Source organism: Tamandua tetradactyla, chromosome 12 (genome assembly GCF_023851605.1).
Source record: "Tamandua tetradactyla isolate mTamTet1 chromosome 12, mTamTet1.pri, whole genome shotgun sequence".
NCBI classification, from domain to species: domain Eukaryota; kingdom Metazoa; phylum Chordata; class Mammalia; order Pilosa; family Myrmecophagidae; genus Tamandua; species Tamandua tetradactyla.
In genome coordinates, this window is record NC_135338.1 from 7,075,284 (window position 1) to 7,088,271 (window position 12,988).

Genomic DNA, 12,988 nt, shown 5'->3' on the forward strand with positions numbered 1-12,988 from the left:
CTGGGTTTAAAGCTGGCTCTGCTGTGTAACCTGGATATTCTCACTTAACCATTCCAAAGTTCAATTTCTTCCTGTCTACTTCAGAGATGGCTCAGTGGACACTATATCTGGCTTAGGAAAAGAGAGGGGCCTAGCCCCAGAACCCTACTTCAACCAGAGTATTTAAAACTAACACTTTTCATATTTTATATCCTACATGGTAAAACTTTGTTTGATGTAAAGTTTTAAAAATCATTGATAGTAGTGCACTTAAATGGTATCCATACTTAGTAGCATATATGTGGGACTTATATGTCAGTTCCCACTTATTAAAAAGACACTATTCATTCAGCACTATTTATTAAAATATCTGGAATGCATTAATATCTCATCTAATAAATAAAACACCCCAAAAGTGAGATTTATGCCAAGAAAAGAAAAAATATATAAATTTAATATATTTACAGAATTCCTAAAAGGTTTGAGCTGCTTCTACATGAAACAGACGGTACAGATTCAACTAATTTCATTTCATTAAGCATTAATGAATTACTAATATACTTAGTTGTGTCACATCAATACTTCAACTTTTTCTGTAATTGTAAACTTCATACATAAATAAGATGTCTAAATTAACAAGGATCGAATTCTTCAACCCAACTTCAACCATGCATGGAGTATTCACTAAAACCTGAATTTGTATGCCAATAAAAATACTATCTTCAACAGGAAAAGCTCAAGACAAGCTCTAGTAAGAGTCTTGACGATTATGGTACATTAGCGTAATGAATTATTGGGCTATAATAAATTTATTTTTTTATACTCTTCTGAATGTTACATTTTAATGTAAAAGGTATTAAACTGTCCACTTAGGAGACATGAATGGGCATTTGCACACTGGTGTTTATGCTGGCAGTGTTCACAATTCACAACGGATGGAGGGGGTCTAAGGGTACAACGACTAAGGGAAGAAAAGGGGAAATGTAGTATATACATACAATGGACTACTGGGAGGCCACAAGAAGGAATGAGGTTCTGAGGTATGCAACTATGTGAATGAACCTGAAGAACTGTATGTTGAATAAAATATCAGAAGCAAAAAAGACAAATATTTTCATGCCTCACTCATACAGACTAACGATACAAACTCAGTGAATTGAAATTGAGGGCATGGGTTATCAGGTTGGGACTTATTGTAAAGGGTCCCAGACTGTAAGCTCTCACAGGAGTCACATATATTCCAGAGTTATAATTGTTAATTATAAATTCTGAGATACTGAGCTGTTTGTATATAACCTGGTCATTCCCAGAAACCTCGCCTATTTATGTGATACCTGAGACTGAGAGTTAGAGTTCTGGGGCTATGAAAATCAGCATTACCCCATACAGCAACTGCTTAAAAAGTTGAAGAAGTGATCAGACTTCAACTAGAGATATGAATGAAGCTGATCCGGATAGGACTAAGGTAAATCAGAATACAGGGTAAAGGATGATATCATCCATATTTTAAACATCAACTTCTGTGTGAGACCAAAGGAAGAAATGTTTATTTAGAGCAAAATTTGTATTTTGGGTGGTACATTATCTAATTTAAATTGTATGGTCAGTTTACTTGGACACCGTATGTGCATGGAACCTTAAATAAGCGTGAGATCTTGGTTTGTCCGGGTATATCCCTGATATATTCCAGCATAAGCTGGGCAGTGAATAAAGAAATATTTGGAAGGTTCCCTTGGGAGGCTGGAAAGAAAGGAGGAAATATTCAATTTCCTCATTTGAGGAATTTCTGATATTCTTGCAAGCAGTAGGAAAAACCAATTCAATACGCTGAGCCCTTGATCTTGGGTTCCGCCCCTACAAAACTTATTCCTGCAAAGGATAGGGTGAGCCTACTTATAATTATGGCTAAAGGTTACCCCCGAAGAACCTCTTTTGTTGCTCAGATGTGGCCACTCTCTCTAAGCCAAGATGGCAGGTAAACTCACTGCCCTCCCCTTATGCAGAACATGACTCCTAGAGGTGTAAATTTCCGTAGCATCACGGGACAGAACTCCCTGGCTCAGCCAGGAACTGGCGTCATGAGATCGAGAAAGCCTTCTCGACCAAAAGGCAGAAGACAGAAATGGGACAAGACAGAGTTTCAGTGGCCAAGCGCTTTCAGAATTGAGAGGTTATCCTAGAGGTTATTTTTATGCATTATATAGGTATCACTTTTTAGTTTATGGTTTATTGGAGTGGCTGGAGGGAAGTAACTGAAACTACAGAGCTATGTTAGAGTAGCCTTGATTCTTGAAGACAACTGTATAATGATATAGCTTTTACAATGTGACTGTATAATTGTGAAAATCTTATATCTGACGCTCCTTTTATCCAGGGTATAGACAGATGAGTAAAAAGTACAGATCAAAAAAATAAATAAATAACAGGGAGGATAACGGGCAAAATAAATTGGGTAGACTGAAATATTCATGTCCAATGAGAGGAAGGGGTAAGGGTTATGGGATGTATGAGTTATTTCTCTTTCTGAAGTAATGCAAATGTTCTAAAAATGATAGTGGTGATGAATACACAATTATGTGATGATATTGTCAGCCACTGAGTGTACACCATGTATGGACTGCCATGTATGTATAAATTTCTCAGTAAAAATATATTTTTTAAACTGTCCACCTAATTGTTTTTAAAAAGTAAATATATTCAATGCATTTATAATGCTGGTCATTCACTTCTCAAAAAAAAAGGTTTACTGAATACCTGAGTCCTGAGTATACCAAACCTTGGAAATTTCAAAATAAATAAGATACTACACTACCAATTCCTTGCAAGGATAACTCTTCTTTTTATAATAGTCCAGTGCCTAGTACTCAGAAGGTGGTAAATAAATGTCCATTCTTTTAATTAATAAAATGGGGTAACAAATATATAAGCCAGGTGGCTCTCTTTCCAGAGTATACACCAGAATCACTGGAAACCTTTAATGATTCCTAGGCCACCTACTATCTCACAATCTCTGAGAAAGCCAAGAATGTATATTTTTATAAAGCTCTCAAAGTGATTCTGATGCACATTCCCAGGTTAAGAATCACTAAAGTAAACAAATAATTGCACTATTTGATACAAATATATAAACGGTATCAACAAAAATACTACAAAAGGAGGGGGATAAAACTACAAGGAGAGATCTCAAAGAGTGATATTACAGCTAGAATTTGCAGTTTTCCACTTAGAGCAGAAGAATGATAAACAAATAAATCATTAAGAAAATTGTTAAACTCTAATGACCCATTGTCATAACCAGTGGATATTAACTTAAAGATGCAAGTAATAAAAGGTCAAGCAATACCTACTGCCTTTATTATAGATACCTGGATATCTATTTGTTGTTGCTGCAATTTTTCAAGATGCCTAATGTGCTGCTCCATAAATACATTCATTTGCTTTTCATGATCATGACAGTGAAGCTTTTCTTGTTTATTCTGATTGTTTGTTTGCTGCTCTGTAACACGCTGTAACTGTTTATCAGTCTCCTGCAACTTATGCAGCAATTCTGTAACAGAATTTACTTTTGCTTCTAAATCACTTTGCACCTAAAACAATAAAATATAAACAAATAAATTTCACATAACAAAAATACCAAAAATATGACCAACTACTAGAAAGGTTATTTAAAACAACTGGTTTTGGAAAATGGTCAAACTAGAGCTTTTACTCTCTGAATATCTGATGATCTAATGTCTGTATTTTTAGAGTCATAGAAATAAAAGGAGATAGCTATCCTTAAGTAGGTGCTTCTTCCCATGAAAATAAATAAATATACCAAATTTGCCACATATAAAATACTTAAAGGATATTAAAAAGAAAGAAATATTCTTGCCTGCCATGCCAGAGACCCGGGTTTGATTCCCGGTGCCTGCCCATGCAAAAAATAAAAAAAGAAAGGAATAATAAAAGAATGTAGATTATGATACTTCATTAACCTAAGGCTGAGTATATCAGCAGCTTTGAATCTAGTCTTGGCACTCCCTCCTATTAGCTCAAGGACCTTGTGCTTAATCTGACCTATTTTTTTGTTTCCACTTTCACAAATTAAGGGGACTGACTCTAAAATTAATAGCTCTAAAATTAGAACCCATCATCCCAGGTTGCCTGGAACTGAGGAGGTTCCCAGGATGCAGACTTTCAGCACCAAAGATGAGGAAGTCCCGCGTTAACTCTCATTGTCACAATAATGAGAGAGTGAGTCTCACAACTCCTGAGAAATAAATACACAATTACAAGTAGGAACATCCTTTCAAATTGAGAGCAACTAGAATGTTCCTAGTCTACAGCTGGATACAACCACTGGTAGAATCTGTTCTTAATAAATAATTTCACATTTTACAAAGAAGTTATGTATATCTGGAGTGAAAAATATACTTTTATCAGTGGAGCTGCTGTTGCAATGGCAGCAGCAGTTGCTGCAGCCACAGTTGTAGCTGAATCAATTCCACTGGGTGAAGTTCTAATCTCTTGAATGTTGGCATCCTTTTCTGCAGCTGCATCTTCTAAAAGCTGTAACTTTACTTCCTTAAAAACAGGCATGCTTTGAGCTCTGTTAAAAACAAAAGCGGGGGAATAAAAATATATTTAGGAAGCTACATCAAATGATTTCAAGAAACACCTACCAGTGATATTCTGCTAAAGCTGGATTTTCTAGATTTTTTTAAAAACTAAATTACCTGTTTTTTCCTATCATAATCATATCGGGGACATTTGGTTAATGAATTGCTTTAAGTCTCAGGTTATAGTATCTGAAACACTAAAGAAATAAAAGATAAATCCTTGAAGGCAGGGATATTATTTCAGAAAATAAGACTTAGATATATGAAAAAGACATGAACATAATTACAAAGACACATAATCAAGAAGTATAAATTTAAAACATATAGAAAAAAGCTCTATGAATCCAAGAACCAAGTTTACCTCCAAAGGAAAACAACCAAGAGGGGTTGCTAAAACTGCTGAACAGAATTTTCTGAATTTTAATTCATTTAGATTTAATTAATAAAGCTACCTAGTTTGTTAAAATGGGCACAAAGCAATCTAGATTTAAAAAGAATCTGACAAATACATACACATTTATTTGCATAAGGCATTTAACCAAATACTAAAGAAAAAGGCTGGCCAAATGAGCTCTATTTTTGGCTTAAAAAAAATAACAAAAGAATCATTGGCAAAACTGAAGAGTCTCTAGGTAAGCCTAAATTGGCAGGAAGGTGCTTCTTCTCCAGCTGTTGGAGTCCCTTCCCACCTTAAATTGTAAAGAAAGCATAGAGCTCTTAAACATACTCCTCTTTGATATTTCCATATTTCTATCAACAGCAACATTTTTTGTCTCAAGACTTTGCAGTCATCCTTGACTTCTCATCTGCTTACCTTCTTACATCCAACTGAGTCACCAAGTTTTGTCAATTATTTCATCACAATTGCAAGAATATTGTCATGGAATTATAGAAATCAGAGGAACCTTACAAGTCATCTATTCTAATTCCCAAATTATACAGATGAAGAAAGTGAGGTCCACAGATGTAATAGGATTTACTTGATCACAGTTATAGAACTAGGGCCTGATTTCCAGAGATCTTTCTACTACACTTCAGCTTTCTGTCTCCAATTAACATTTCCCCATCTTACTTCTTGCTAGTACAAGACTTGATCACTTCTTGCCAACTATTTCATTCTTCTAGTTTTACTGATTAGAAGACTGGCTAAAACCATCCCACATACACTTCACCATTCAAAAGTTTAAAATTGCTCCTTTTAGACAAATGAATTAGTCTAAATTCTTTTGCCTGGCTTTTCATACTGGCTCCATCCTTTCTTTTTTCACACAACTATTACTTCACAAAACGACCTCTCTCGGGAGTCAAACTGTTCTCTTTACTTACTACAACTGTCATACACACTCATGGCTGAATTCAATTTTTCTCACTCTGTTCTTGCAAAGTTTTTTCTACCCCTTACTATATCCTTCACTTTCTTTAAGAACCAACTCAATTAAACTTTGCAATCTGGGGAAGTCCTGATATTCTCGTAAGTAGCGGGGACAACCAACTCAGTAGGCTGAGCTTTCAATCTTACGGTTTGCCCCTATGAAACTTAATCCTGCAAAGGATAAGTTAAACCTACCTATGATTATGTCTAAGAGTGAATCCCAGAGAATCTTTTATGTTGTTCAGATGGGGCCTCTCTAAGCCAACTCAACAGGTGAACTCACTGCCCTCCCCGCTCACTACATGGGCCATCACTCCCAGAGTTATAAATTTCCCTGGCAATGTGGGACATGACTCTCAAGAATGAGCCAGGATCCAGCATTATGGGATTGAGAAAGCCTTCTTGACCAAAAGACAAGAGAGAAATGAGACAAAATAAAATTTCAGAAGCAGAGATATAACTCTCAAACAGAGTTGAGAGGTTATCTGGAGGTTATTCTTATGCATTATATAAATGATATCCATTTTCAGTTTATGGTGTATTGGAGTTGCTAGAGGGAAGTAACAAACGATGGAGCTGGGTTCCTGTAGCCTTGATTCTGGAAGTCGACTGTATAACTATAAAGCTTCTACAATATGACCATGCAATTATGAAAACCTAGTGTCTGATGCTCTTTCATCCAGGGTATGGACAGATAAGTTAAAAAATAAGCAAAAATAAATAAATAATAAAAGGGCATAAAGGGTAAAGAAAAATTGGGTAGACTGAAATACTAGCGGTCAATGAGAGGGAGGAGTAAGGATAATGGGATGTATGAGCTATTTCTTTTTTCTTTTTATTTCTTTTACTGGAGTAATGCAAATGTTCTAAAAATGATCACGATGATGAATACTGTGAGTCACTGATATACTCTGGACGGACTATATGGTAGATGAACATATCTCAAAAACAATATTTTAAAAAATTAATATGAAAGAAGTTAAAATTTAATAATTCATGCAGAAAAACATGACAGACTCCAAATATATATTATAGATCTGTGGTTTAAAAACACTATACTAATTGTAACTTTAGACTGAAAGAGTTCTCATTGGACTTTCAGCCTTTGCCTTTGCATCAATGCAGTTTACCAGGACTAGGCATTAGATTTTGAGGACAAATCGAGTTAAAATATAGTCAACTGATTTCCTATTAGGAAAAAAAAAAAAAAACAACAACTCAAACATCAATTTTCTCAATAAGCCTGTCCTTACAGCATTTCTTTTGATTTATACCTTCAGTAACTTCTTTTGCATTTACTGCCAATGTCACAAAATAGAAGCTTTATAATCAGCAATCCCATGGTTTAAGTGTCTAGGTAGAAAAAAATGTTTATGCAGTGCTTTTTCCTATCATATTGCAGTCCTAGTCACTCATTCCATGTACATATTCTCTTCCCCAACTAAACTTCAAACCAAACAGGGGAAAATGCTTTTTCTTCATACCAAATAGCAACTAACAAAAGGACCAGGCACATGGTAGGTTTTCAATATATATTTAACTAATTGAGTGATGCACTAAGAAAATGCAATTCAGACATTTCCTATTTTTAGTATTTCTGATCGAAGTCTGAAACTAACTTATTATTTAATGTTTTATGTAGATAGGCTAAATGACCAATAAAAGAGGCTACATACCAACTTCTTTACAAGCTTTAAATTTTTATTTTTTCCAATAATTTAAATTAATAAATAATGTAGAAAATGTAGAGAGTTCATAAGTATAAAGAAGTGAAAAAATACATAACCTCTCCCATTAAGAAGCCATCTGTTATTTCCTTTCTTTAGGACTTTTTTTATTCTTAAATCCACTGCATCTGCCTGCCACTTATCCTTATACTATACTGAAACTGCTCTCAATCAAGGTCACTAATAATTCTTGTTACTCAATTCATCAGACATTTCAGCCTAGTCTTTCCTGACCTTTGAATAGAATGTGGAATACTCATTTCCCTTGGCTTTGTTAACACCAAATTCCCTTACATCTCTGACTAAACTTTGTGTCTCATTTAGAAGCTTGCTTGCTTTCTCTACATATCCCTCAAAAGCTTGGTTTTCTCAGTATCCTGCCCCTTTGTCATCTTTCTTTTCACCCTAAGTGTCCTCAACCATTTCCAGAGTTTACACCATCTATATACACTACATATTTTCACTATATACACTAGATATATACTACCATTCTACATACTTCTACATCATTCTTTCTAGCTTAGATCTCATTTGTGAGTTTGATCTTTATATTCAATCTCCCACTGAACAATTTTACTTGTATGTTTTAATGGGCACCTCAAACCCTACCCATGCCCAAATTGAAATTTCATTCCCGCAAAGTTTCTCTCCCAAGAATTCCCTTTCACAATGACTGATGCCCCTAAGCATGAAGTTGTATAAACTAAAAGTCTGGGATTTGACCTTAACTCCTTTCTTACTCTCACATTTAATTAATCATTAATTCCAGTCAATTCTACCTCCAAATCATCTTTCAAATCTGTCTACTACTGTCCAACCCAGCATAATTCCCACCCCCATCCTGCCACTATCCCACATACTCAGAACAAATCTAATGCCTTTGTCAGAGATCACTGAAAAATCCATAGTCAATTGGTTTCCTGGACTACAGTCCAGTTCTCTTCAAATCCTTTTTTTCATGCTCCTACCTGATTGAGCCTTTTAAAAATTATGTATCATTCTCCTATTTAACACTTTTAAATGATGACACTTCTCTCAGGTTAAAACCCAAATTCTTTTACAGGAGTTCATAACCTAAACCCTTTGCTTACCTCTCCAGCCACATGTAAGGACATTCTCCCTTTGTTCTAAATACCCTCTCATCCTTACCTTTTCTTCCTCTCCTTTAAGCATTTTGCATATGCTTTTTTCTCTGCTTCAATACCCTTCCCCCACACCATCCCATCACCACCCCCACCACCCCACCCCCACCCCCACCCCCATCTTCTTCCATGACTGACAACTAAAATCATCCTTCAGGTCACAACTTGAACATCACTTCCTCCAGGAAGCTTTCCTATCTGCACACACACCTAAAGAAAAAAAAGAAAGCTAACTTAGGGGGTCATATGTACCCATTGACGTTATATTTCCTTAGTTGCTATGTGCAGTTTCATTATCTGCCATCCTTGCTAGAGTTAAGCAATATGAGAGCTAGAGCCATGTCTATTTTATTACCAAGAATATTTGCCAGGTATAATAGTCACTAAATTTTCTAAATAATTTTTTATTTATTTATTTATTATTTTTTTTTTTACATGGGCAGGCACCAGGAATTGAACCTGGGTCCTCAGGCTTGGCAGGCAAGCATTCTTACCTGCTGAGCCACCGTGGCCCACCCAATTTTCTAAATAATTTATGTAGTTGAATACAAGCATTTCTCATGCCATTAAACTCTTGGTAAACTTTTTTTTTGTATGCCGTATGGTGGGGGTCACATTTCATTATTTTTCCAGGTGAGTATCCCATTATTGCAGCACCATTTGTTGACTTTTCGTTTGTTTGTTTGTTTGTTTGTTAATTTGGGGGAAAGTGCATGGACCTGGAATTGAGCCCAGGTTTCCCACATGGCAGGCGAGAATTCTACCACCGAACTACTCTTGGTAAACATTTTTAATGGTATATCATAATCCAACACAGTTGTTCTCAAATTTTTACATGAGAGTCACCTAAAAGATCTGTTAAGATAAAATTGTTGAGTATCAACTCAAAGGTCTCTGGTTCAATAGTTCTGAAATAGAGTCCAAGAATCCACACAGTCAATAAGTTTCCAGGTAATTCTGGTGGTCACGGGACCACACTTTTAGAAACACTTTTTTTTTTTGTATGCTGTATGGTGGGGATCACATTTCATTATTTTTTCCATGTGATTATCCAGTTATTGCAGCACCATTTGCTGAATTTGGGGGGGTGGGGGGGCAGTGCATGGGCCAGGAATTGAACCTGGCTCTCCCACATGGCAGACAAGAATTCTACCACTGAACTTGGAATATTTCGTTGATAACAGAGACCATCAGGAGATAGAAGCAGGGTAAGATATTGGGTAACTGGAGCTGAAGAGATACAGACTGTGCAGCAGGACTGGATACAAAAACTCAGAAATGGACAGCACAATACTACCTAGCTGTAGTATAAGTATGTTAAAACACTGACTGAAGCTGCATGTGAGAATGATAGAGGGAGGAGGGCTGGGGACATAAATGAAATCAGAAAAAAGATAGATGTTAAAGATTGAGATGGTATAATCTAGGAATGCCTAGAGTGTATAATAATAGTGAAATGTACAATGTACAAATTTTAAAAATGTTTTTGCATGAGGAAGAACAAAGGAATGTCATTATTGCAGGGTGCTAAAAATAGATGGTAATTAATATTTTTAAATGTCACCTTATGTGTGAGATTAAAGCAAAAAATGTTACAAAATTGATATTTTGACTAGTGCATTTCCTAATATAACTTATGCAGATAGTTTGACTGAACACCATAAGTACTTGGAATCTCAGGTAGGACATGAGATTTTGTTGGTTTGTCCAGAGTGATGCCCTGATGAATCCCAGAGTGATTCGATCTGTGAGTGGAAAAGTATCTGCAAAGCCCCCTTCGGGGAATGGTGAGAACAGGGAGAAATTCAACTTCCCCAAGTTGAATTCTTGATATTCTCACAAGCAGTGTGGACAACCAAAGCTATAGGCTCAGCCCCAGTCTTGGGGTTTGTTCATACGAAACTTAACCCCACAAAGGATAGGTCAAGTCTACTTAAAATCTAGGTCTAAGAGTCACCCCCAAGAGAGCCTCTTTTGTTGCTCAGATATGGCCTCTCTCTCGAGCCAACATGACGAGCAGTCTCACCACCTCCCCCTCTCTGCGTGGGACATGACTCTCAGGGGTGTGGACCTTCCTGGCAACGTGGGACAGAGATCCTGGAATGCGCTGAGACTCAGCATCAAGGGATTGAGAAAAACCCTAGAATGAGCTGAGAATTAACATGAAGGGATTGAGAGAACCTTCTCGACCAAAAGGGGGAAGAGTGAAATGAGATTAAGCGTCAATGGCTGAGAGATTCCAAACAGAGTCGAGAGGTTATCCTGGAGGTTATTCTTACACATTAAGTAGATATCACCTGGTTATTCAAGACGTAATGGAGGGGCTGGGGTTCCTTAGCCCACGTTTCTTGATGATGACTGAACAATGATATAGCTTTCACAATGTGACTCTGTGATTGTGAGAACCTTGTGTCTGATGCTCCTTTTATCTACCATATCAACAGACGAGTAGAACATATGGAATAAAAATAAGTAATAGGGGGAACAAATGTTAAAATAAATTTAGTTTGAAATGCTAGTGATAAATGAAAGCGTGGGGTAAGGGGTATGGTACGTATAATCTTTTTTTTTTCTGTTATCGTTTTATTTCTTTTTCTGTTGTCTTTTTATTTCTTTTTCTAAATCGATGCAACTGTTCTAAGAAATGATGAAATAGCAACTATGTGATGATATTGAGAATTACTGATTATATATGTTGAATGGAATGATATGTTAATATTTTTGTTTGTTTGTTGTTAATTTTTTTAATTAATAAAGAAAAAAAAAAAAAAGAATTCTACCACTGACTTACCCTGGCACCCTGATCTATCATATTGATGTGTCATTATGGATTTCACCATCTCCTATGGTAGAAATTTAAATTTTTTCTGGTTTTTCCACATCTAAACAATTCTTTGATGAGTATCACTATGTATAAATTATTGACTAGATTTCTATTATTTCCTTTTTACGGCAAAATTACTAGGTTAATAGATGTTGACAATTTTAGGGTTCTTGATACAGACTGTCAAGGTGTTAAGACAGTCTTGCCTCACTTATGACTTTCTTCTATTATATTTATATGAATTTTTTCCTAATTCTTTAATTCCTCTGAAATTCATAATACAGTACTTAGTTCTACAGTAATGGCATCCACATAGGCAATGACTAGTTTAATTAAACTACAGGTATAACTATAATGGGAGAACAGAGAGAAAGCAGTGTAAGAGAGCTAACTCTTATAGTAGGGTAGATTTAATCTAAATTTAATAACTCAAAACTAGTGATATAAGCATTTTGATTTATGAAAGTACTTCTCAGAAGAAAAGAGCTGAAATAGTTAAAAAGAGTCCATTTTTTTATTATACCCTCTAAATCGCTTGTTATAGTCTCTTTGGTGAACAATCCTAATGGTTAGGAAACAGTAGAGAAGATGGTGGTTTTCATTTGCAAGTTTTTCCCACTATTTGATTTTTTAAAACCATACACATTTATTATTTGTATTAAAACATTTAACAACTAAAAAATAAATGAGCATCCGGCCAAAAATAAACAAAAACGGTTCTATTTGGTCCATTTAACACATATGCTTTGCTCTACTTCATTTGATATTAACATTGCCACTATTTCTTTTTATTTGCTTTCTTCAAAATATCTTCATCATATCTTTATTTCTAACCTGTTGTACTTCAAGGTACATCTTGAAACATAACTGGTATGACTTTTAACCCAAAATGTGAGTTACTTTTATAATTCTGATTCCATTGTTAATCCGACATTGTAAGTACCTTCTCACAGGTGCCTGAGAGTTTCTTTTTTTTTTTTTTTAATTCTGTTTACTCATCCTTAAATGAAGAGAGATTTACTACAACAGATAGGACAGGTCATGTCCACAGTTATCTTTTGCTGTCCACTGGTCTGTTAACAACTTCTCCCTTTCAGATTTGGAGAGTTCTAACTTAAAGGTGGTGACAAGCGGCCACTTCACCTACTAGAGGAGAGCTGGATGGAAGTGGCAACTGCTTTCAAATTTCCAACTAAGTCAGATGTAGTCTGCAATTTTTTTAAATTTAAGTGTAGAATATAAGAGACTATACCACTCTTCATGCCCTTACTTTTACTTTTGCTTTTTCTCTTAAATTATTTACAAACCCCTGAATACAATTTACCATCCAAATACTTCTCCTA

The 12,988-nt window shown here is 35.6% G+C and overlaps 1 protein-coding gene across 17 annotated transcripts in view; it reads right to left on the reverse strand.

Moving 5' to 3' along the window:
• The window catches only part of KIAA0586 (KIAA0586 ortholog), a 168,245-nt gene that overhangs the window by 150,038 nt on the left and 5,219 nt on the right, over positions 1 to 12,988 (reverse strand). For 14 of the 17 annotated variants that reach the window (XM_077122509.1, XM_077122499.1, XM_077122498.1 and 11 more), the window contains 2 exons: positions 4,396 to 4,570; positions 3,345 to 3,566 (listed from right to left, as the gene is read on the reverse strand). In XM_077122509.1, coding sequence (XP_076978624.1) covers positions 3,345 to 3,566; positions 4,396 to 4,570 — 397 coding nt within the window. Of the gene's footprint in view, positions 1 to 3,344; positions 3,567 to 4,395; positions 4,571 to 4,697; positions 4,770 to 5,307; positions 6,109 to 12,988 lie in introns of those variants that run through there. The other 3 variants (XM_077122511.1, XM_077122513.1, XM_077122512.1) reach the window with 3 other exon arrangements.